The following is a 27,097-nucleotide window of genomic DNA, read 5'->3' as shown; positions in this document are numbered from 1 at the left end:
TAGACAACAGTTTCAAGGTAAATACACAATATCCTCTTTGGAAGTCCCCCACTCTGATAAAAGAAGGTGAAAATGAATCAGCTTGGTAGGCTGAATTGCATGATGTTTTATGATGAAAGCCCCTATGTTTCAGTTTTTACAAACTCAGGGGCAATAGCCAATGGCCTGGCCATATGGTCAGGCAGGAGGGCAATGGAAACCTGGAATATTCAAGGGGTGCCCAAACGGGGCACGGCCCTATGGAAATCACTACAGGAATTGGAGGAGTGTATTAAAGTAGGACATATCAATGCTCATCAGAAGAACCCCCCTCCAGGTTCAGAAGGTGATTGGCATTGACAAGCAGAAATCCCTGTGCACTTGTTTAAGGTGGCCACCTGGCTGCATGAAATGAGTGGGTATCAGGGTACTGCAGCAATATAGAGATGGGTTGAATTTAGACATTTTCCTCTTGTACCCTCTGAAGCACAAAATGCCAATAAGAATTGTTCTGTCTGCCAACAAAAGAGACAGAGACTGCAGATTGTTGTATGGCAGATTCCCCAGGGGAAGGCCCTGAACATAGTGGGCAAGGGAGACTGAGGTAGGTAGCCCCAGCGGGGCTACAAATAGGTCTTGACAGGAACAGACACTGACTCTGGACTGAGTTTGGCTTACCGAGTGGTAGGTACAAATGCTCAGAGTACCATAAAAGAACTGGAACAGAGGATAGTGCACCAATTTGGATCACTGAGTCACATTTCTTCAGAACTAGGAGCATACTTTACAGACCCTAATGTCCAACAATGGGCAGAGAGGCATCTTCCTCAGAGTAATAGTTTAGTAGAGTTTGAATGGACAATTAAAACATTGGTTTTCTAAAATAGGGGGCTACAAAGACATGAAGGGCTGGTTTAAATGCCCTCACAAGTGTATGCTTACATTCAACATGAATGGGGCTAAAGGAATGTCCCCACTAGATAATACTCTGTTTTTCTGGTGACTCTGGGGAAGAGGAGGTAGAGGAGGATGCCTGTATGAATACGCAATTCTTCCCAAGGTGGGGAGGACACTAGCATAACAACTATATTTTTTCTTTCTTCCCCACATCACTTCAACTTTTTTTATCTCTACCTGACGCAGTGATCTCAGCACCAGTGCTGCAACTACAAGTGCTGGAAGCAAGGATGATTCCCAAGCAAAAAACTGTAACTGTATATATATATTTTTTGCAGGGAATGATTCACTCTGAGCTAACACCCATTGCCAATCTTCCTCTTTTTTTTCTCCCCTTTTTTTTAATTCTCCCCAGAGCCCCAGGGCATGGTTGTACATCCCAGTTGCAAGTCCTTCCAGCTCCTCCATGTGAGCCACCACCAGAGCACGGCAACTGACAGATGGGTGGTGTGGCTCCACGACCAGGAAACAAACCCGGGCTGCCTGGGCGGAGAGTGGGGAACCCTAACCACTAGACCATCAGGGCTGACTCTGTAACTATATTTTTAAACCTTTATGTCAGAAGTCCTAAGGGCCTGATGGGGTTGGTTGTTCCTTCACCCCATCTGGCAAAATTGGGGTTAACAGTGAATGCTGCTGTATTGCCTAATGGTCAGATAATTACCTTCCCTGTAATAAAAGGAAATTCTATTTATATCAAATTAATATTCTCTAACCACTGACTATCATGCTATTTCCTTCTCTACTCCAAGTAACAGTTAGCTCTGGTGGTCTATAAGTGGGGAGATGGCCCAGATTACTCTGACACAAAATAACAAATAGATTTCTCGTGTTGTTGCAAGTCCCTACCATCCTATTTGTGAAGAACAAGTTGTAAAGCTTTATTATTTCCCATAAAGTCTGAACAGTTTGTACACAGAAGAAACACACATCAATATTTCCCCTTTTAACACATTTACATGTAAATTGTAAGCACTGGGACTAGCAGTCTCCATCAGAAAGTCAGTCATAACACATTTCAAACCCATAAAATTATCACTTTATTTTAACGAGGTTTAACAATAAATTGAGCTTGGAAATCATCTTTGAATACAGACTCTAAATCAATGGGAAAGGATCACACTATTAATCCACTGGCTTTTAGTTAGGCAAGTCAAGACATGGTTCTCAGGTCATTAAAGTTCTTTAAACCTCTTCCTCTCTGCTTTATTTCATCCTGACACTACTACTTAAACTACAGAGTTTTAAAAAATAGGAAAAAGATGTGCAGCACACCTAAAACAGTCTTGGTAGGTAAACCAGATGTCAGACATGGTCTTGACCCTCCCATACATTGATGCTATTTTCCTGGATTATTTCCAACTATTAGCCAAGTTAACTGGAAGAGCCAAACGAACAGAGCATGAGACTAAATGTGCTCTTAGGCTAATTCTTCCAGGAACTCTGTGAATAATTATACATAATTAAACTTAAAGTTTCCTGTGCACATACATTTGTTCATTCACAAATGGTTTTGAATACCTTCGTAGGATTTGGAGATACAGCGAGGAACAATGTTCCTGCATTCATGAAGATTACATTCTAGTGGAAGAGACTAAATTCAACAAATAAACCAATAAATACATAAAATAGTCCCAGATGATGATAAGGGTTGTGACGTCAACTAAAGCAGGGCAAGAGATAGTGATGGGTGACATTTTAGATAAGATGGTCAGGATGACCTTACTGAAAAACAGCGAACCTTACACAGTGTTTACTCGGAGGCAGGCAGTGCTCTGAGCGCTACACAGACATTAACTCATAATCCTCAACATCTCTGTGAGGGGGATATTCTTATCCCCATGTACAGGTGGCAAAACAGAGGCACAAAGAAGTTTCATAACTTGCCCAAATCCAGAACCTGAATTTGAGCCCAGGATGTTGGGCTTCAAAACCCATGTTCTTAACCATTTTGTGGGATGTGGATATCAATAGAAAGAAAGTTCCAGACAGAAAGGACACCCATTTAAATATTTCAAGTCAATTGATTCTAACTTCAGGAAGTTCTAAATTCTATCTTTAAAATGGATTATGCCACAAGTCAATCAATCAAATAGCTTAACAAAAATTTGAAAGGCAGTTATAAAGCACTAAAAAAAAAAAAAAAAAAAAGAGCAAAAGGAAACAAAAGAACAGAGAGCCATAAAATCAGACAATAAAGCAAGTATTCCACCAGAAATCCACCCATGTGTTTTACGTCTGGGAAATATAACTTGGTACAGATGCTTTGGCAGATACGTGTCAATCTTATTTTTTAAAGGTGCTGCTAAGGAAAATAAACAGAATAAAATCATAGGTAATGAATTAGTCTATGTTTAATTGGCTTCCATATCAATGCATGTTTGACATTTTGACTTAGAGACAAGAGAGTCAAAAGTTTTTCTCTCTAAAACATACGGATATCAAGTCATGATTAATTATTGAAAAAATTGTTTACAAATCACTGTCTGCCTTATTCTTTGTTTTTTTTTTTTTGGTGAGGAAGACCGGCCCTGACCTAACATCCGTTGCCAATCCTCCTCTTTTTTTTGCTGAGGAAGATTGGCCCTGGACTAACACCTGTGCCCATCTTCCTCTACTTTATATGGGATGCCACCACAGCGTGGCTTGATAAGTGATGCGTCGGTCCATGCCCGGGATCCAAACCTTCAAACCCCAGGCCGCGGAAGTGGAGCATTCGAACTTAACCACTACACCACCCAGCTGGCCCCTGCCTTATTCTTAAATAATGTGAATGTAAAACTCTTTCATAGGGATTATAGAAATGTGCTCTATGTGTCATTAGAAAATGAATCATTAGAAAATGTCAGGCAGCCGTTTACCAGACCCAGTCAAGAAAGGCCTGTGCCCCTTATGCCAAGTTAGAATAAGGTTTCCCAGAATCATTTACTATAGTAATCAGAGAGAGGTGTACCGTGTCCCTCGTCTCCATCCCAGGGTACAAATGTGTCAGAATCCACTGACCATTTCCACTGGTCACTGCATAGTAAAATCCCAAGGAAACATGATGGAAGAAAGCCAATACCACCAGATCTTTCCATTATAAGATCCCTCAAATAAAATCTCCATGAAAAAGAAGAAAAGACCATAGACTGAGAATCTGACAATTTGGATTCTTGGCAAGGTTTTATCCCTTAAATATCTGTGTGATCTAGGGCAAGTCACTTGATTCATTTCAGCTCAACTCAACTCGATTCCACAAGGGTGAGGTCTCTGTCTATTTTGCACATCATTCTTTTCCAAAGGATAAGCAAAGCTCCTGGCACATACTTTAGGAACCAATCAGTGTTTGCTGAATGAATGAGACACTTATCACTACTTACTATGTACCAGACAGATTGTCAGATACAAAGTACACAGTCTTAAACAACAGATAAAAATCCTTGCCTAGTTCTTAATGGGAGAAACTGGCCTCAGTTACTAAAAGAGTGATTTCTAGATTTTTTTTCCAGCTTTAAAACATTGTAATTGTGAGACTCTTAGCGAAAGCTCCACTGTCCCCAAATGTATGCCCTCAAGGATAGTGATGAATAAATAGTTGCTAGTACACCATGATGAACAATAAGTAGAAACATCTCACGTACAGGTTTAAAAATATTGATCCCATCATTTCTGAATGGAGTGATAAGAGGAAAACGAAAATAAGAGGGAAAAAAAGGCCATGTTATGGTTAATCTCAAAATAGGCATAAACAATAGGATGTTGCTTAGAGTGTGATATTAATGTGTTTAAGATAACAGGTTTGGTGCCCACGACAACCAGTTAATTTGGTACAGTATATGAAGAAACACTGCTATTGCAGACATTAGAGAATATAAGGAAATGTTTTAAATATTACCTCTTTTTTGATGTGTAGTTCTCTAAATTTCACCTCCCTTTATGTGCACAGCTTTATGGCTCCATCTCATAACTATGCAATATTCTACATACAGAGCCCTGGCCATTCTTGAGGGGTACACTTGGATGTGAGGTTTCTCAATCTCTCATCATTCTTCATATCCACCCTACTACTCAGGCAGTGGATATTATTAAGAGGAAGATAACCAAGTTAACTTTTCTTAATTTTAAAACAATAGGTACGACATGTCCTGGGCACATGGAGGAGGAAGGCTCAGTCCTGCCAGCCTGCCCAGCACAGCAGGTAGCTTTCTTCTGCCTGCCCTCCAGGATGTCTCTTAGTAGATTTCCTGGGGGATCCCTAGAACCCTCTATCTCAGTTCCATCAAGCCCAAACTCTACCAAAACGCTTTCCCAAATAACTCCACAAACCAAAAAAAATCCCCCAATTCCATACTCATAAAACGTATTATAATGCAGAAGGAAATCTGTGTTCAGCATAATGAGAATATACTCCTAATGGAGGACACGAAAAAGGACGTGTACATGTATATGTATATGACATACCTAAGTACAGGAGTAACATTAAAACAGGAAAAAATCACCTGGCCATGAAAGGAAAGACAATAGTTTGGCATCACGTGCTATGATATAAGAAAGCAAAAACTGAGTGTCTGTAAATGGAAGGAATTTCTAAGACAGCCCTTTACCCTCCACACCTTCAAATGGGTGACTGGACTCTAAATACAATACAGATACAATCTGAAAGAGAATTTGCAAAAATACATTTAAGGTTGTCTCTGATGATCTTCACTAAGCAGAATAAATGCAGAAGGAGAATAAATCTTTCCTCAAAATGTCACAGGTAGGAAGAGGAAAGCTTCAGAAGGCCTTAGGAAATTATAGGGATTTCACAAATAGCGTGTGATTAGAAATGAAACAAACTCTAGGTGGTTCTGAAAAATGAAGGAGCTGACGGGAAACACACCACCCAGTATAGCAAACAGATTTAGAAGGGCACCGCTACAAATGTAAATAGGAAGTTACCTCTGCTTCACTTAGCTAGCAGCATCAACAGAAAAGAGAAGCTGAATTAATTTTTCCCCGCAAAATGAAAATGGCAATTTCTATCAGTAAAAAGCATGTGAGTAGCAAGTGCAAAGACCCAAAAACACTTAAGGAATATCAGGTAAATATTAATACCCAATTGCGTGTTTTGAGTTGCATTATTTTCCTCCTAATGCTTCTTTACTAAGCTGGACTTTGGATTCTCTTTGACCCTTATCAACTAATCTCTCTCTCTTTTTTTAATACATAAAATGAGAGACTTTTCCATATATAACAGTTTTTCCAATCTAGTACGCTGTCTATGACAGAGGAATGCTGAAGAGATATGGTTGCATTTCTTGATTTTAAGATCACTGATTAAATGTAACTTTACCCCAAATTCTGTTTTGCTTTCATTTTGCATTTAGGCCTGTCCCTCAGCCTGGCAGGTCTGTGCTGAGAAAACATGATAAACACCAACCACTCTGCCAGTGGGCTTCTTACGTTGCTTAATAAACTTCATGGCGATAGTTGCTGTTAATTAGTTACCTATTGCTGCATAACAAATATCCTAAACCTAAAATAACAAACATTTATTATCTCACAGTTTCCGTAGGTCAGGAATTCAAAGAGCTTAACTGGGTGGCTCTGACTCAGGGTCTTTCATGATGTTGCAGTCAAGCTGTCAGTCAGGGCTGCAGATAGCTGAAAGCTTGATTGGGACGACAGGATGTGCTCCCACGCTCACTTTTATGACTGTTGGCAGATCTCAAAAGATCCACTTCCAAGTTCACTCACATTGTTGCAGGCAGGCCTCAGTTTCTTGCCACATGGGCCTCTTCAGAGGCTGTCTGAAGTCCCTTACAACATGTTAGCTGGTTGTCCTCTTCTCAGGGCTGCTTCATGACGTGGAAGCTGACTTCACCCAGAGAGAGTGTGTAGTGGGTTGAATGGTGATCCCAAAAAGATATGTTCGTGTCCTGAGCCCTGGAACCTGTGAATGTGAATTTATTCAGAAAAAGAGTCTTTGCAGATATAATTAAGTTAAGGATCTCAAGACCTTGAGATCATCCTGGATTAGAGTGGGTCCTAAATCCAATGACAAGTATCCTTATAAGAGAAGAAAAGGGAAAAAGACATAGAGAGACACAGAAAAGATGACCGTGTGAAGACGGAGGCAAAGACTGGCATTGTGTTGCTATAAGCCAAGGAACACCTGGAGCTACAAGAAGCTGGAAGAGACAAAGATGGATTTTCCCCTAGAGTCTTCAGAAGGAGTGGAGCCCTGCCGACACCTTGATTTCGGACCTCTGGCCTCCATAACTGTGAGAGAGTAAATTTGCTGTTTTCAGCCATCAAGTTTATGTTAGTTTGTTACAGCACTCCTAGAAAACTAATACAGAGTGATTTGAGAGAGGGAGAGCAAAGAGGGCACCAAAGATGGAAACCACAGTCTTTTCATAACCTAATCTCAGTAATTCCCATTATTCTGTCATATTCTATTCACTAGAAGGGAGTCATTAACTTCAGGACACGCACAAGGGGAGGGGAATTAAACTCTACCCCTCTAGGGGAGAAATATCAAAGAATGTGTGAACATATCTTAAAACCAAGAAAGTTGCCATCTGAAGTTTCTCAAAATGACTTTTGAGGAGTTTCCCTTTTCTCTAAGACAAGATACTGGAAGGAAGCAGGAGCAAATGTCTGAGTCTTGAGGATGGTATAGGCTTTTTCTTAATACCTACCTGTGACTTCCGTATTTTCTCAGACACCAGTCACTGCTGTATATATTCAAGTGGATTATTGTCATAAACTTTTACTAGTAGACCTCGTGATGTCATAAGTAATTTGTATGTAACTCACCTAAAATTACTGTTAATAATAAAGTGCCATATGAAATAAGAAATCAGTATTTCAAAAGTATGTTCATGTATATCATCTCACTTAATAGTTAATCAAATTCTCACAACACTCCTATAAGAGAGTTAGTATGATCAAAGAGACTAGAAGATTCTAGACAGTATCTTTTAGCAGAAAGAGCACTATACTGTGAGTCAAGATACTCAGGCTCTAGTCTTGGCTCTGTCCCTTATCACATGACCCTGGGAAACATTAAATAATCTTTCTGGGCCCCAGTGTCCTTAACTGTAAAATTAGGAGGTCAGATTATGTGACCATTAAAATTCTTGTGGATTCCAGCAGCAGCAGCATTATCTTGATTACCTCCAAAAAGTAGACTAAAATTAAAATTATACATATGTCAGAACTGAAATAGAATATTTGTAGGAAGTAAGAAAAACTGACAAATTCATGGACTATCTCCTTTTACACATCAGGCAAGGTGAATTTTTTTAACCCAATGGGAAAGCACTTTCACTTGGTCTGCAATAAATTTCTCCCAGATAGCGGTATGGCTCTCAGCTCAAATATATCCTCAGAGAGGCCTTTCCTGACCACCATAGGAAAAGTAGCCCCCTCGCTCCACTCTCCATTCTATTGCTACGCTTTATTTTCCTCATAGCCTTTAACTTTATCTGAGGTTCTTTGCTTTTATGTGAACGTGTTTATGATCTGCCTTTCTCTGCTAGAACATAAGATCTAAGAGGACTGGAACTTTGGCTGTCTTCTTTACTATAGTCTTCTACATTCCAGAAGAGCACAGTAGCTCAGAACAAGCACTCAATAAACAATTGATTGAATAAGTAAATGCAAGTATTTTGCAAGTAATAATAGAGCCATATATCTGTATGATGTCTTACACTATTAAAAAGTGGTTCTGCAGATATTCTTTAACAAACTTGCCTAAAGTAGATAGTACTACCCCTAGAAAATCATGGATGAGGAAACTCAGGCTCAGAAGTTAAAAGATTTTACCAAACAATTAGAATATCTTGGATTCAGGACTTCTCCTCAGACTTTCCACCTTCATGTTTAACGTTTGTGACCCAGTTTTATTCTACAGTGCAGAGCTTGGTTCCATCAATATTTTTGACTGGAAACACCTCTAATCAAGCCATAAAGTGGTCTAATATTTAATCTTTGGGATTAGTGATTAATTGCAAGGATAATTAATAAAATTACAAATTGTTCTATGTTGCCCACTTTGTAATCAAATCATTTATGTTAGTAATAGCTCAAAGAACATTTTAGCACTGGGGGAATATCTTCATTTAACTCAGCATTTGCTACTTATTTCAATACATGTATTCTGCAATTCCTGCACATTAACTATTGTGGTTCTGAGATTAACCTTTCTTGTTTGCTTGTACCTCACCTCAAAGCATCCTAAATTACTCAAAGCAATTCTGATAGCTTTAATTTATGAGAACACCTTCAAATATTCATCTTTTAAATCCTGAAAATGATTATCCCTGCACAACAGTGGCTCTCTTTTTAATCTTAGCTGATACCTCCGATTAAACACATCCAATGGCTGATTACCCCCACTGCGGTTAATGCCAGTGTCACAGCTAACTACTTATTTCACAGCAGGAATTGCCTTCAAGAGCCCATTTACATTATTACTCAGAATTGATTTACACTGTTATTTCTTATTGATCACATAGGAAAAAGAAGGTATAGACAGTGTCCTCTGAAGGCCTGCTAATATGTCAAATAATACAAACCAAGCACAGGCATTTATTCGACATTCATCCAGAATACAACAGTGTAAACACTCATTGCTTTCAAAATGTAGATATTTTAAGAAGACACTATTTACAGTTAGAATTGTTTATTTCATCACAAAGTCACTTGGGGATGGAATCTACGTTATCACAGTGCGTTAAAGAAAAGAGAGAAAATGAAAAAATAATCTAAGAGTAGATTAAATGTGTGCCGTATGAACAAGTTAAGCAAATTTTGCCCCCTGTGCTTTGTTATACTACTGGCCTTTGAGCAAGCAACATGTTTGGTGATAGGATAACAGAGATGCTGCAAGTGGCAGCAGTACTAGCTCTGTAGATTACTGGAATCACATCGTCCTATCCTGAGTGTCTTTTTGGTTGGTTTCCTGCAGCGGCAGCTATGACTATGACAAACACAATGCATTCATTAATTCCTCCAGTAAATATGTATCAAGAGCCACCAACTCTGTGTTGGGTACTATGTCAGATGCTATGAATACCAGGGATGAATGAGATTGATATGACTTCTGCTCTCCCTAAACTGTTATTCTGTTTGAGAAGACAGGCAATAAACAAGGAAACAAATAAATACAGATATCACTAACTGTGAAAATGCCACAGAGGAAAGGAAGAGCATATCAGAGTTATCTTCGAAGAAAGCTCTAAGCTGTGACCCAAAAGCATGCCTGTGTTGTGTAGCAAAAGGGGTGCCGGGCAAGGAATCAAAAGGCAAGGGTTCTTCTCAGGTTTCCACCACTGTCCAGGTGGATGGTCCTCACACTTGACTGTACATCAGAGTCACCCGGGGAGCTTGTTAAACTACGGAGTTTCTGATTCAGCAGGTCTGGGGTGGGGCATGAGAATTTACATCTCTAACAAATTCCCAAGTGGTGCTGCTGCTTCTCCTCCAGGGAGAACATTTTGAGAACCTCTACTCTGGGTTTTACAATCTTCCTGCCCCTGTTACTTCCACATTCATCATTAGGATCACTAAAGAGATAAAATGTACAAAACTGCTTAAAATAAATGAAAGGGGTGGTAATTATGAAGAAATAAATTCAAAGAGAAATTAAATTCCTAAAGCACTTAAGGAAAATGAGCCAATCAGAGTTGATTTTAGGAGAAACAATCCCATCTCTCTCTTCAGGAAGGAGGATGATTTTATGTTCTTCAAAAGCCATTTTTCCCTTTATGTAATATAAGTCATTTAATTATGGAAGGGGCTCATGAGAGCCCTCAGGTCTCCATCAAAGACTCACAGAGTCATACTCTTAGCAGCATGCCCACTCCACTGCCTTCACAATCAGACACCTGCTGGTAGAGCCCACAATGGCTGAAATCAGGTCATGCTTTGCAGAGGACTAACTCAGAACTATCTTATAAGTTAGCAACTCTAGAAACTGAATTTCCTCGGGACTACAGGCTCCCTCTCAGCACATTAGCTGACACCACTGGAGGAAGCAAGGAATAAAGATCTATGGCCTAATACTCTGGTGGTTTGAATTAACTCTGCCTTCCGAGACGACTTATTCACTTTCCAGTTCTAGCCCTATTGAGAAAAATGACCATTTTTTTCAGGCGTTTTTCTTCAAGGTGGCCTTATAATTTAAAAGATTTAAAAGGCTTCAGATCATCCTCCCAAGGTGATGTTCTATTGAGGCAGCAGAAGCAAGGACTGTCCCAAGAAAGAGACGGCAGGTATTTCAGTCTCATGTTTGTCAATAGTGATCTGAGTAAGTCAGAAATTCAAGAAATATTTAACCTCTCTAGATCTCAGTTTCCTACTTTATAAAGAGTAGGGATTTCCATTCAGCAGCAGTTGGCAAACTTTTTCTGTAAAGGGCCAGATAGTACCTGTTTCAGGCTTTGTGGCCATACAATCCCTATTACAACTACTCAACTCTGTTGCATGAAATAAGCCATAGGCCTATCTAAACAAATGGGCATGGCTGTGTTCTAATAAAATTGTATTTACAAAAACAGGCAGCAGGCCTGGCCGACAACTGCCATAGACTCTCTCCCCAGCTCAGCGATATTTGGTCACTGCCATGCCCCTAATATGGATTTAGTTTGTTATTGGGAGCAACAAATTTAACCTCTCTGTACCTGAATTTATCTTTGTGTTGGAAGAAAATATCATTACTTGTCATGTCACTTTCTCACAGAAATTTCAAAAAGCACTGATGAGCTAAAGTTTCAAAGTACTATGATTTCCTGATGAAGGGCAAAAGAGAAGTACTAATTATTATCAATAGTACCTTTTAAGCTACTATCATTTGATTATTATTGCACTTGGGAATAGAATAAGGATTCTGATTCATACCACTCTATAATATTCAAACATATTATGCTATGGTCTCTCGCCCTATAGTCTCCTTTCAAATGAATAATGAAAAACTGTGACTGGGATGCTAATATTACCCTTTGATGTCTTCCAAAGATTAAATAGAAGAGATAAAAGAAACAAATTCCATCATTTTATATACACGGATTTAATTTTTTTTTCATTTATCTTTGATGATTATTCAGCCTTAAATCCTAAAAGTGGAGCATTCTCAAGAATAGAACAGACGTGAGCTATGCTGAAAATCATTCAACAAAGTTGATATGGTTTCTTGACTTTTATTTGTTCACCGTTAGGAGAAGCTCCATTAAGAGTAAATTTCTTAGACAAGAGACTTTGGAATTAGTTGTATTGTAAAATATGATTTAAAAAACACAATAGATAAATGACACTAATTTCATCATTTCTTAGGAATATTAGCATGAATTTTCTTCTACATCCCACCCACCACCAATTATCAACCAGTCTGTCCTTTAACAATTAGTTCATTTGATAGATATTTCTCTATTACCCATTATATACAAGGGAATGCTAGAAAGCTAGAAAGGAAAGTTTGCATATATAACAATAAAAAGTAGCATGTGAAAAGTGCCCTCCACGTGTAACATGAGATATTCTGGATTTGAAGGAAAAGAAGGCACTTTTAGCTAAGTGGATAAGGGAAGAATTGTTTTATGGCAGAAGTGATATTTGAGCCAAGTCTGGAAGACAGGTGGAAAGGAGCAAAGAAAGAGCTTTCTACACAGGCCCAACCACAAACACCATGCACAGACATACCACTGTGAGCAATTCAGATCACATAAAAGGCTGTAAGTAGTTCGAGATATGGCAGTAAATCATGGAAGGCCAAAGATAATCAGGTTAACAAGTCTGTGTTTAAGGAAAAACCCATTGAGGGATTTTGAGAGGAGTAGAGTTAGATTTTATTCATTCATTCGACAAATAATTTTTGAATTCCTGTTATGTGTCAAACATTTTTCTAAGCTGGATGGATACAATAATAAATGCAAATAATGCAAAAAAAAAAAAAAAAATCCCTGCCCTCATTTTGGTAGGGGAAGACAGACAATAAACAAAATAAATAAGTAAATGATACAGTGTATTTGAAGGTTAAATGCTACAGATAAGCAATTATAAATAAAGCAGAGAAGTAATTCTAAATACGTTAGTTAGGGTGACACTTGAGGTTACATTGGAGTAAGGGTTTGAAGTAGGCGAAGGAGCAAAAAGCTAGGTATCTAGCAGAATTCCAGGCAGAGGGAATGCTAATGCAGAGGCACTAAAGATCAGCAAAGCAGCCTGTGTCAGCAAGGGAGAGGATAGAAGGAGATGATGTCAGAGAGGTAAGGAGGGTCAAATCATCTAGAGACTTGTAGACAATTATAAGGACTCTGGATTTAGGAATATTAATCTACCAGCACTGGGCAGAATGGATTGCAGGAGGTAAAGAATTATAAGCAGAAGCAACAGTTAAAAAGCTATTTTCCAGGTGAAAAGGTCTGAAACTATTCATTCATTTGATCATTCATTCATTTATATTAGTTCAGCACATATTTACGAGACACTCTGCTAGATATTAACACTAGAACTGTGACTGAGTTGGATAAACCTCTCCCACATGAATCTGATCCTCTCGTAGAATGATGATAACGTGAATAGAAATGTCCCACACATTGACAAGCTTCTAAAAATCTATAGGATTCCAAAATCTATTATAAATCCAAAAAATATCTAATATTGTAAAAGAGAAGGCCCCAAAAGCTCCAATTATATAAACAGTCCTTAGTCCACTTCCTAAGTCATTTCCTTAGTAATAGCCTTCAATTAAATATTGGCCATATTCTTTCTACTCTTAAGATTACTTTTGAAAAAAATGATTGGATACTCTATTTGAAAAGAAATCATTCAAAACATCCAAGCAGTAAGAATAAACTAAATATCTGAGGCTTATCTTTCCACCAATCATGATGAGTCACAGAATACAGACTACAAGTATAATCAATTCAAATACAAGCATTTATGAGTAGATTAATTTAGCAAGCATAAAAGAAGCAAAGATCAGTCCAAAATTACCAAGTTTGTCTGTAACCCCAACAATAGCATTTTCCAAACAAATTGCTGATGCATGAAGCTATCACTGGTGGCTGGATGACTGACTTTGGTACCCCAATAATGATAAACCCGCTGTCATAGAGGATAGATAGGAACTAGTCTTCGCTGTCAAATTGTCATGGAATTATTAAATATGGAGAGGGAAAATGACCCAAACAGTAGGTAATGAGCTCTTTTTTCATTCTCTCTCTACAAAAGCACATCTGTGGATTGTTAATGACTCTGAAATGGATGAACCAAACTGATGAGAAAGAAAAACATCTCTCAGGGATAGGGAAAGGGAAAAATACGCACATACAATGTTTTTAAAATATAATGGCTTGTGAAAGTAGTGTCAAATACTATACAGTGGCAAACCAATATAAGCTCTTATTACTCATTTTGTATTGCTTTGCTTTATTTTTTTAAAATAAATCATTAATCTTTCTAAATATAGAGAAATACCAACACCTATTCACAAATAGTCCATGTTTGTGAATTTCATGAGGTGGCACCGCCATTCTAGTCTGGTATTTCTATTCTGTTGGATGATTTTTTACTAGCTGTGCCCTGTGGGCTACACTCAGTGACTTGAATGTGTGTCAGGCTCTCAGTATCTCAGCTCACACAGACTCTGTACCAAGTCCTGTGGATTGACTTTCCATGTCTGGAGTCTTTGTCCCACAAAGACTCACTTGCCATGGGATGCCCAGGAAAGCCACACCTTAGCTCAAAGATATGACTGAGTCATGGAATTTCTCAAGCACAGGTATTGGTATTATTGATCTTTTGTACCTCAGTGTCTGGTATTGTACAAGTCTTCAATGAGCCTGAACTAAGCTGAATGACATTCAAAGGAAGCTGAATAACATATAAAGAGGGATGTCAAACAGGAAAAAGCACATTAAACAAAATTACCATGGTGTCAATCCATCTGTTAGAGCCACCATTTTATTTGGTCCTAGTTAGTGATTCTGAGATTATCTGTCTTCAGAAATCTCAGAGTTGAAGAATTTTTCATTTGTGTTTTAATACATGAGATAGAAAGTAATGAGTCAGTGGGAGACTAGGCATTATTCCTTGGTTTAAGGACAGACACAAGTCTGAAAACAACCAATAATCTGCTTGTTCTTACAGTGGTATCCATTAGCTATATCACAAAGGTAGTATGGTATTAAAAAGGAAGAATGATGAAATGCACCATGGCTTTGGTAGCAGTGGCTGCCCCCTGGTGGGTCTAAGCCTTGCCAGCCCCTCCTCCAGGAGACTGTTACAGTAGGCCAGCCCCTGCTCCATGGTAACCATGTGCAATGGAAAGGCAGAAAGGCTCTGATCAAAAATGCTGATATGTCAGAGGAGATACAACAGGACTCAGTGGAGTATGCTACTCAGGCGTTGAAATATAACATAGAGAAGGACATTGTGGCCCATACTAAGAAGGAGTTTGACAAGAAGTACAACCCCACCTGGCACTGCATCATGGGGACAAACTTTGGTAGTTACATGACACATGAAACCAAACACTTAATCTACTTCTACCTGGGCCAAGTGGCCATTCTTTTTTTCCAATATGGTTAAAAGCATGCACTGTGCCACCCACCCAGTGATCCATTCAAAAACAAGGACTGCAGCCTAAATTCCAAATACCAGAGACTGAAATCTTCAGCCTTGCCTAAGAGAACACTTCAATCTTTGAACCTTTATTGTGTTGTTTTGTACAAGGCATTCTCTGTACTATTTGTTGTGGTTATAAAACAGTCAGCAAAACAGATTACATTTGTATTTATTTTCTGTTCCATATCTCTCTGCCCATGTTTTTTCTCCTCAAAATCCATGCCTTTCAAAAAAAATAAATCTGTTGGGGAAGTGTGTTAGTTACGATTTATTCAAATAATCTAGGGTTGAAGATGGCCTACCATTTGATTTTGACCAGGTTAGTGGGGATGAGTCCTTGATGGTTCTGTGGGATATAATGGACTAGCCTATTCAATAGCCTTGAGTCTTTAATTCTCACCTATCCTGCATGTTGAGAAATGCACAGCAGAGACACTTTTAGATTAAATCTTATTCCTAATCTGAAAAAAAAAAAATACAGAATGACCAATATTTGTAAACATAAAGCCATATAATCTTGGAAAGGAAAATCATCTTTAATATTCAGGCATTCTGAGTCAGAGGGAGGACTGCTCTAAACACCACTGTATACAAAGAACTTTATTTAACATAAATGTATATTCCAAGTAGGAGTGAGAGGCCATTTGGCACATGATTTGACTCTTTCAAACAAGGTAAAACACCAACGAAGAAAGAAAAATGAAGTAATTAAATGAAAAATTAAATAGTATGTAGCTGATATACTTTCACTAGCAACCCACTGTGAGGAATATAGAATACAGTATTATCATATTTATAAAGAAAAATACCATTTTAATACATGACTACTTACTAAATGTCCTCAAATTTAAACATACTTTAATCTTTAAAAGATAACACACTATCTCTCCATTAACACATATATGTGAGAAATTCATTCTTACACAACCTGTCTATACAGAGCCCAAAGAGTATCCACAGACTGCTATAATTTTTTTAGTCACATTTTCTCTACTGTTAAAACAAAAACAAAACCAGCTTCACTTTTACGTAAAATGTATTCACAGACCCAGGCAGTATCATAAGAAGCAGGTGAATGGAATGAGCAATAATTGGTTTCCCAATTTCCAGATGAATGCACACCTTAACCCTCTACCTTCACCCCCCAGGCCCTGAAGATTATATGCTAAAAAATCTGTGCCTTTAACCAGCTTCTCGCTTAGTATTTTTATTTCACACCACCCCACCCAGTTGGCTAAACAACTAAGCAACAAGGTCAATCAAATGCAATACTTCTCTCTATTCAAATATAATGGAAATTTTGACCATTCCACATTTAAAGAGCAAATACATTCTCACACTGACAACCACATTCCACTGGCTTTTCCTAAAAGCAAAGTGTGACAGATGCCTTGGCTGTAATTGCCAATCAGCCTTTACATGGCAGCTGAAAACACAATACATCACTTTGAACTCCTTTACTCTAAACACATCCACAATCAAGAAACCCGAACACGGAATAAGAAATTGGCATCATTTCCAGAAGCTGTCACTCTGTAGCACTTAAATATTATAATGTATATTTTGCTCATATTTTTATTTCTCTGTTTCAGAGACACTCTGTCAAAGACCTGAACAAAAATCACGTATAGTTAAACATCATACATATATATTTGGAGACATATTTGGAAGACACATTTTATTACCACATAGAAATCTTATAAGTACATTTAATTAAGTATCACTACTACCATCTCCTTTTCCATTTACGCACTTGAGGAATAAAACAAGACAAGAGTGCTCATCCAATTTTGAAACAGTGTTCAAAAGAGCTGTACTCACATTTTGCAGGCAGGTCATAGCCACATGTGATTTTTGCATGTCCAGTATCACAGCCATTCAGGTTACGACATTCAGCTAGCAAACAGGGGCCAGCTGCTCTGTGAATACAGCCATCCACTAGGGGAGAGAGAAAAAAGTTAGCCCATAATTGGCCTTTTGAAAATAAACGCAAAACTTGAGATAGGAAGAGAAAAGCAACTCAATTTATCCCTCTTGGAAATCACCATAGTCCCATAGAAGAAAATCCATGGTGTCCAATCACTCAAACACTGTGTTTCTATCTCTCTTTCAATCTTTCTCTCTTTCAATCTCTCTCTCTCTCTCTTTCTCATTCTCCCGCTGGATGTGTGTGTGTGTGTTTGGTTTGTGTGGTGAGCAGAAGCAGAGGGGTTACAGAAGTAGTGTGCTGATAAATGTTCTCATGGGGTGGGGGAGCACTCTCTTTGTATCATTTTCCAATTTCAACTGTGTAAATATCCCCACCATGTCTGATTTCAAACTATCAACTTGATGTCACTAAACACAGGGTTGGGAAGAAATGCTAACAATTCTATCTCCCGAGCTGGTAAGCGTTGCCTCCAACACACCACAGGTTATAGAAGACAAAAAGGTTGAGAAGAAAATGAGAAAGGCACTCTGGAACATTTGTACTCACCTCAAAACTGCGAGTAGAAGTAAAGCTATCAAAATAAGAGCCAGACCTCTAAGTTCCTTCTCCTGGCAACAGCATGACACAAATACAATTGTGTTTCTACAGAGTATCTGCTAGGACGCTAGATGATGGGAAGGGTAGCTTAGATATTAATAAACACCTATAAGACTACCCCTCCCTCACTTGACAGGGATTAAAACAGAACTGCTGCTGCTGCTCTAGCTCTGCTAAATGAGCAGGCTCTCTGTCCTTTACCAACCTCAGGTCCCAGCAGTTCTCAGGACTCTCATCCTGGTCTCCCCGCTTCACATCTGGCCTTCACAGTGAGATCCACATTTTAAAAACACAAATCTGATGCCACTGTAAATTAAAACTTTATATGACTGGATTGGGGGTGAGTGCACAGGTGGAGAGCTAAAAGATCATATGCACATAAATTAGGAAATTGAGAACTTGAGTTCTTAGTTCTTATTGAATGGGCCCCTTGGACAGAAAGGAAATGCAAGATTGCAAAATAAAGGGTAAAGAGACAGAAAGAGAGAGTAACAGCAATCTGGGATGTAAAAACAGACCAGTATATTAGCGGCCTGAAGACCTCCCCCCCTCCACAGTCCACAATACCATGTAATTGATCATTGCTTTTTACTATTGCTATTATTATTATTTTGAGAGGAAGTTGGATATCGGGAGTTGGAGATTGTCAGTGAGGGGCATATAACTTGTCTGATGACCAAGTGGCTTCTGCTACCACTGACTGGCATGGAGGCATCACTTATGGCTGAACAAGTCTCTGAGGGAAGCAAGCTTATCCGGGCTTTACTACATCACCATTTGCTTATCTGTAAAGTTTGAGAATGAACCTGGTCCTCAAAGACCTTCACAACAAAACGAATTCACTCCAGACTACTCTAGACTACAGTATTTCAGAAAACCTAGATTGAAATCCAGACTGTACCTTTACCACACATATGATACTCAAGCCCCAGTTCCCTTAGAAATCAGTGTCAATAATGGCACTACCTCACATGGTTGTGCATGGAATTTGAATAATATAGTGCATGAGAGGCACCAGCATAGTCTTTAGTACAGTGTTATGTGCCCCATTGATGGTGGTGATCTTAAACTCCTTAAGTAGAAATTTTGTGTAAATTTGAAAGTGTTATTTTAAAATAATTTTTCTTATTTAAAAATGAAAAAAATAGAGAAGCAAGAAGAATATGAAAATCATTATTTACTCTTCCACCCGGAGAACTGTTCAACATTCTGATGCTTATTCTTTCACTCTTTATTTCACAAACACACTCACCCATACAATTTTTCTCTTAAAAAAAAGGTTACTAAATTTTGTTTGAACTCTTTCACATAGCAATTTTACTTTTGTGAATTTATTCTATAAAATAATTAACACAAGTACAAAAGATATAAGTACATAAAGGATGTCAAAGTTGTTTATAACAGTGAAAACTTGGAACTACTCAGATAAATAGAGAGCTGGTTAAATAAATAAAAGTCCGTCAATGCAATGGACTATTATGCAGCTGTTAAAACGAATGTACCAACTCTCTATGTAAATGGAGTCCTAAACATGAAAAGATTTCTAAGTGAAATGCCAGGTTTAGAAGAGTATATATAGTATAGTCATAATTTTGTTTACAAAGTTATACATACATGCTTATACACGTATACATATGTATACATATACACATATATGTACTGGAAAGATATACACCAAAGTATAAAAATTGATTATGGGATGGGAAACAGAGGGTGAGACTACTAGGGAAAAAATTAGGTTCTAATTTTTCTATGTTCAAATTTTTTTACAAGAGCTTCAAGAAAAGTACTTTAAAGTAAACATTTTTTCTTGGCAAAGAGATAGTTATTTAGTTTGAAATGGATAAGTAAAATAGGATTTGCTAGTGTACTTAATCATATGCTGTCATATATATTCTGCATTATTTAGATTACAGCTTAATGCAGTTTGTAGATAACTAATTCTCAAAATCTTCATGGTTACACCAGCATTCATGACAGCAATAAGGCAGTGAAAGTGTAGCTGAAGAGCTATTTAATAATAATGACTGCAGCTTAGAGGTACTGAGTGTATCCATGTGCCAGGCACTATACTAAGGACAACCTTATAAGGTAGTTATTGATTTTATCATTTCCATGCTATAGGTGATTAGAAGAGGTTAGTAAGTTGCCTACATTCACAAAATATTGGCAACACGATTCAAAACCCCAGATTTGTCTGATGTAGCAACTATGCTCGCAACCATTATAATTTAGTTCACTGCCTTCAGGACTTGAATTAAGACGTCTTTCCGCAATTCCTGCATGTGGCATGTTGAATCACTATATTACATACATGTTTAATTTTCATCAACTCTACTTATGAGTTATAATGTACATACAATCAAATGTACGGATTTTAAGTGTAGCTTTGATGAGTTTTAACAAATGTACACACTCTTGTAACATGATGTCAATAAACATACAAATGTTTCCATCAACCCAAAAAGTTCTCTTGTGCCCTTTCCATCCAATTTCCCGTCTCCTCACCCAGAGAGAGCTCATGTTCTGATTTCAATCACCACAGCTAAGTTTTGCATTTTACATAAGTTTAAACTTCATATAAGAGATTTCGGAGGGTAACAGCTTCTTTCACTCAGCATATTTTTGAAATTCATCTGTGTTGTTGCATGTATCAGTACTTTTTATTCCTGGGTAATGTTCCGTTGTTGAATATACCATAATTTCTTTATCCATTCATCTGTAAATAGACATGGGAGTATTTACGGTTTTTAGCTATTATGAATAAATCTTCATACTTTTACAAGTCCTTTTGTGGCTATATATTTTCATTTCCATTAGACAAATACCTATGAGTAAAATTGCTGGGTTTTATTTTATAAAGAACCAACATACAGTTTTCCCAAGTAATTACATCACTTTACATATACTCCCAGCAATGTATGAGAGTTCAAGTTTTGGCAATACTTTGGTGTTGTCAGTCTTTTCAATTTCAGCAATTCTAGTAGATACAAAGGGTATCTCATTGCGATTTCAATTTGCATTTTCCTGATGATTAATGATAAATATCTTGCCAAGTGCTTGTTGGCTATTTACATATATTCTTTTTGAGAGTGTCTGTTCATGTCTTTCGCAAATTGTTATTGTCTCTTTATTACTGAGTTGTGTTAAATCTGCTATTAGTTCCAACCAATTTTTTTTTTAATTTCAGATAGTTCTATTTTTTCAGTTCTTGAAATTTGCATTTGGTTCTTTTTCTTATAGTTTTCATATCATTCCTGAAATTTTCCATACCCTCACCCATTATACCCATCTTTTCATGTAAATGCCTTTACAGATTTCACACGGTGATTTTAAAGTCCCTGTCAGCCAGTTCCAATATATAGGTCAGCTAAGAATCTGTTTATATTGACTGATTTTTTGCATGATCTAGGTCATACATTCTCATGTGGCTCCCCGCTCTGTGACTCTCTCCCTTCTAGGATCCTCATCTCAATTCCTAGTCCTTCTGACAAGGCTGAATTCAGTCTTCTGATTCCTAAAGCCAATAAAACTATTGCTTTCTATTTGAGCCCTATCAGCCACCTCCATTTGGGGTAGAAAGGGCCCTCAGGGATCAAGCCATTTAAATGTAGATCTCACACAAAGTGGTTTCCTTCTTTCAAAGGTTGAATCTTTAGTTTCAGTCTGCTTTTAGTTGCTCTCTAGTGCCAATAAACGCTTTCTGCTATTGCTTTTATATTTTGTCAAGAATTTATAATTACTATTGGTGGGAAGGCTAGTCTGGTACAAGCTATTCTGTCATTATCAGAAGCTGGAAGTATACACATTTTTGATTGGTTAAAACATGATTTCATATTATTTCAGAGCTATATTTGTGGCCTGTTGAAAAAGTGTGTGAGAGAAAAAGGCAATAGTAATATCTGTTATACCAATTCTGTGCTTAAAAGTATTATTATGTCTATGAAAGAAAAAAAGGATATCTCTATATGCACAAACTCAATATGAGAGTTTAAAATTCTCTAATCTGTTACCAATTCTTTTGCTGGATTTATATTCCTAAAATGCAAATCTGATTTTATTACTTCCCTACCAAAGTAATGTTTGCTAATCCCTATATCTTACATTATAAAACTCTTAACTCCAAATTATGGTCTTTCAGACCTTTCACAAATGTGGTTCCAGCTTGCCCTCCCACCTTCACATCATCCCAGTCTTTCTCCTCACATCTTCTGATCTAGCCACACATAAATCCTCACCTTTCGCTAAACACGCCATGACTTCTTTGCAAAGTACTCTCTACCCAGGATATCTAGCTACCCTTTTCTTTTCTGCCTACCAAGGTCTTTCTCATTTTTCAACTTCATTTCAAATTCAAATGTTTTCCCCTCTAAAAAACGCACAACCTTTACGGAACAAAATAATGTCTCTCTATGTTCCCTTAATATTCTGGTTTGTACTCTTATTTTCATACTTAAAACTTGTTTTATAGTTATTACATAAAGACAGCAGAATGTTTATATGCTGAAAAGTCTGTCTCCTCCCTTTGTCTATCAGCTCCTTGAGGGCACAGCAGGTGGCTTATTCTTTTGTATTTCCCCAGCTATCTTAATAACTGACTTTTTGTAGGTGCTTAATACAGCTGAATTAAAGTTAATTAATACAGTTAAATTAACTTAATACGGTTAAATTTTAAAAACAATTATGCAATTAAATTTGTGAGGAAAAGTAGCATTGCTTTCTTTTTCATTTTTTGGTTTTTTTAAAAATAATACTGAGGAAGAGGTCAGGCTACTTTAAAGCCAAACAATCAGATATTAAAAACTAAAGTTGAATTCACAGCCACAAGGTTGAAGTCACAAATCTAGTAATGAGCTTCCATATTAGAAGTGTTAACAATTCACAGAATCTGAAAAGCCACACACTTCTCTCAGGTCTGGTGCAGGCTGCTAGAAAACCTGCTCCTTTAGTTTCCCTGATGGTCAGGCTAAAAAGGCAGCAAGCTGAAGAGTGGCAAGAAATGCGATTCAACACAGGAGTACTTTTGCCATCTCTCCAGGGTGGGAGGGGATGGAGGACCAAGCATCAACACTCAGGCTAACACAGAATATATTCAGTCTGATCCAAAAGGTCTAACTTTAATTACAATTAAAAAAAAAAAAAAAAAGCCATGATCAAAAGTCTAAAAGAGAAAGGAAAGTTGAAAACAATTTTCCAGAGAGCAACAGGACTATCTATGCCTCTTATCCTACCAAAGAAATATATACTATAGGAAAAAAGAAAGACAACTAAGCTCCATAAATAAATATGTTCTCCAAAGCCCAGTTATTTTTCTTCCTGGGCATTTGCTAGACAGCACTTCTCAGTCTCCCTTGTAGTTATGTGGAGTCATGAGACTGAGTTCTGTTTAAAGGAGTATAAGTACAAATGATGTAACTACCTCTATGTCCAATCCCTAAAAATCCTGCACACAATCATCTTTCAAATCCTCCACATGATCTTTCATTGTCTGCAGGCTGGATGCAGAGGATCCAGTGCAAGACTCCAATGCCCCAGGAGACAGTAAAGCACTAAATGGAAGGTGCCTGAATCCCTAAATGACTGTGTGGAACAGAAGTCCACTCAACCTTTACTTCCCATACTGGATGGTGAATCAAGAGATAGATAAACCTTTATTATGTAAAGCCTCTGAGATTTTGGGATGTTTGTGACAGCAATTTGCCTTGACTAATACATTTACTTCTGTTGTAAATACTGTAATGGTAATTTTCATTCAGCTTGGTTACTGCTATTTTTTAAACTTCTATGCAAAATATTCAGTTTTTACTACGAGAATGAATATATTATCTTGGCCAAATTCGTTCCGTTAGGTATGCCTCAGAGTCCTTAATCATGCTAGACTTGAGGACTAAGTGAACACCAAAGCTAGCCTGTCCTATTCATTCAAATATTTGTTCCTCCTACTTTGTGATTGAAACCTTATTAACAGAAGATAAAGGCCGAGGACTGCCTAGAAACTGCCTGTGCCTTGGTCAGCTAGTAATGGAGTGAACACTGAGGTCACTCATAGGGCTGCTCTTCATCAGGGCTAAGGGAAGTCTGGCTGTAGCTTCTTCCAAAGAGCAGGCTTTCTGCCGTACTAACACACCTGTCATTTACCATCCTGACAGCGAGGACAAAATGCCTGTAGGCAGATGGTTAACTAAGGCACGGGCCTTTGATTCCTGGCATATTTCTTCCAGTTATCTAACAGAGGCTAAATTCAGAAGACTTCAGCCTGTTAATTAGGCCATCTTATTTAGGTTTCCTTACACTATAGCCTAGAGAATTAGACTGTCTGAGGGTGGGGTAGAAAGATAGGTTTCTGTTGTGCTTGGAGAAATTGTTTTTCACTTTTGTCAATATTACCTTGGGGTTTAGAGTTTGAGAATGTTTTCATAGGACAGTCTTATCCCACTATTTAAATAGCTAAAATAAAGGCGAAAGAGATGGGATACGAAACCACATCAATTTTTCTGATCTAAGATTTATTTTACCCCATGGATTCCAACCTGTCTTTCTAGCATTCCTCAGGTAAAGCTTCCCATTTTATAAACAAAGGAACAAATTGATCTTGGAAACAGGAAAGAAAAAGCAAGCCACAAAGCACTGAACGGGAATCCATCAGACACCATGGACCAGTGAAGAGGTAGCAAAAAAAACCAGGAAAGAGTTCTAAATACATGTTGTGAAAAACACTAAAAGCACCATTTAGTGAAATCCAGTTATTTCAGAAATTGGCCCTATGAGGTCTCTTCCTTTTGTCTTACAAAGACAATTTTCTAAACAGTTTTTAGCAAGGGGGATTTTGAAGTTCTTAGATCTGCACATATTCATTTAATCTTCTTTGGTGAATAAAAGGCAGTAACTTAATCTAAAAACAGCCATACAAATCATATTAGCCTGAAAAATAAGAGGCTCTGTCACTGAATATATCTCTTAGAAGCCCAAGAGGATACAACAGAGTTCTTTCCAAATCAAATCAACATAAATTTATTAAACAACTACCTTGCACAAAGCATTCTTAAAGAACCTGTGAGGGAATCAAATAATGATAATAATATGTCACATCTTGTGAAGATTTTATGTGTGCCTTCTGGTGTGCTAAGTGACTTGCAAGCTTTCACCTTATAAGAGGCAGTGTTACAGAGTGGAAAGAGGATGGTTCTGGAGGCAGAGGCAGAGGTTTGAGTCCTAGTGCCACCATTTTAGCTCCCTATGCTTTAATTTTCTCATCTGTAAAACAGGGACCCTCATAGGATCTCTATCCAAAATTAGGGGTGTTTGTGAGTAAATTAGTAAATTATTACATGGTAAATACTTTGAATAATGCCTGGCATGCAGCAACTATGCAATAAATGTTCTTATGCTATTACATTTAATCATTTTAAAAATTTTGACAGGTAGGATCTATTAGGATGACTACTTAACAAATAAGAAGTAAAAGTTAAGGAAATAGTGCAAGATCATGTAGGAGCTGAGGTCAGGGTCCATGTTTGCCTGAACTTAAAATCTGTGTTCTTAATCCCTACTCTCTCCTGTCTCCATTAATGCAAAGAAGTATAAACCATGGTCCCTTCCCTTGGGAGCCAAGCAAATAGGACAGAAAGGCTCAGAACCATATTTTCACTAAAATAAAAAGTAATCACAATGTATAAAATATATTACTATGGAGAATACGTCTTTCAATAGATCAACAGAACTTTTGGGACTATGTCACGTTATGTGTTACATTTTATAAAGCCCTTTGACAAAATTACCACATATTTAATTCTCAAACAATTTTGCAATGTGGTCTTGGGTTTTATTACTTTTCCCATTTTATAGCTGAAGAAACTCAACAAGAATAGATGACTAAGAGGCTGGCCTGGTGGCACAGTGGTTAAGTTCACATGCTCCGCTTCGGCAGCCCAGAGTTCACAGGTTCGGATCCTGGGTGCAGACCTACACACCACTCATCAAGCCATGCTGTGGCGGTGTCCCATATACAAAAAGTAGAGGAAGATTCACACAGTTGTAAGCTCAGAGCCAATCTTCCTCACACACACACAAAAATAGATGCCTAAGGCCATCCACCTGTTAAATAGTCAATAGGAATTCAAGTTTACGGCTTTCAAAGTGTGGTCAATATCACCTGGGGAGCCTGATAAAAATGTGAATTCCAAGATCCAACTCCAAATCTATAGAATCAGTCTCTCTAGCAGTGGGACTCTAGATTCCACATATAATAATCTCCACAAATAATATAGATGCACACCACCAGTTGAGAACTTGGAGAATCACTCCTCCAGACCCTCTTGCTTATGTAACAAAGTTCCAGAGAGTAGTGAGTAGATGGGTCTGTGGTGAGCAATCTGAGCTTTCACTGGATACACAAAATCATGGGTCCTGGCTCTTATAAATCAGAAGATCGCTTTAAATTTAATCAGAGGCATGTTTTCATCTTCCCCCATTCATCCTAATCAAATATCCAAAGAGTCTCTGCTCTTACCAGTTTGCATTTAAAGCTGGCAATATTAACTGGACCTAGAACTGAACTCCAGTTGCAAGTAGGATGTTGATTAAATACTGCTTCACTCAAAGACAGAGATGGTAATTATGAAATGCCTTGGCCATGAAGAGATCCTTGGTGCATGGTCTCCAAAGTAAGGCCACAAGACATCCATATAGAAGATGGGAGAATATATTCAAACTTTTATTGAAATTTACGATGTTCAGGTTTACTAACATTTAACATGTAGATTGACAGTAGTACTTATATATAATTTATAAGTAAACACACACATACATGTACTTCCACACTCAAAAAATTGGTAATGAAAGAGCTGCACAATTAAAAAAACTTGGAGTCAAGGGGCCAGCCTGGTGGCGTAATGGTTAAGTTCACCTGCTCCACTTCGGCAGCCCTGGGTTTGCAGGTTTGGATCCTGGGCACATACCTATGCACCACTTATCAAGCCATGCTCTGTACAATTGTATTGTACAATACAATACAATGACATAAAGTAGAGGAAGATG

The 27,097-nt window shown here is 37.8% G+C and overlaps 2 protein-coding genes across 3 annotated transcripts in view; one reads left to right on the top strand and one right to left on the bottom strand.

Annotated features, from left to right (window-relative positions):
• The first annotated feature begins 13,161 nt into the window (after positions 1-13,161).
• Positions 13,162-15,498, top strand: LOC131418688 (dynein light chain 1, cytoplasmic-like). 2 transcript variants are annotated; one of them, XM_058563252.1, is made up of 2 exons: positions 13,162-13,172; positions 15,243-15,498. In XM_058563252.1, the coding sequence occupies exons 1-2, from the start codon at positions 13,162-13,164 to the stop codon at positions 15,496-15,498; spliced, it is 267 nt and encodes an 88-aa protein (XP_058419235.1). The 2 variants fall into 2 exon arrangements, with proteins under 2 accessions (XP_058419235.1, XP_058419236.1); XM_058563253.1 differs by lacking the exon at positions 13,162-13,172 and adding an exon at positions 14,584-14,598 and having other exon boundaries at positions 15,247-15,498.
• Positions 15,499-17,236: 1,738 nt separating this feature from the next.
• Positions 17,237-27,097, bottom strand: part of MACROD2 (mono-ADP ribosylhydrolase 2) — a 668,091-nt gene continuing 658,230 nt past the window's right edge. Inside the window, exon 5 of the mRNA XM_058563251.1 lies at positions 17,237-17,472. Coding sequence (XP_058419234.1) covers positions 17,315-17,472 — 158 coding nt within the window. The 3' untranslated portion in view covers positions 17,237-17,314. The remainder of the gene's footprint in view (positions 17,473-27,097) is intronic.

The sequence above is a fragment of the Diceros bicornis genome, chromosome 19 (assembly GCF_020826845.1).
Source record: "Diceros bicornis minor isolate mBicDic1 chromosome 19, mDicBic1.mat.cur, whole genome shotgun sequence".
NCBI classification, from domain to species: domain Eukaryota; kingdom Metazoa; phylum Chordata; class Mammalia; order Perissodactyla; family Rhinocerotidae; genus Diceros; species Diceros bicornis.
This window is presented reverse-complemented; position numbering and strand designations above follow the sequence as displayed.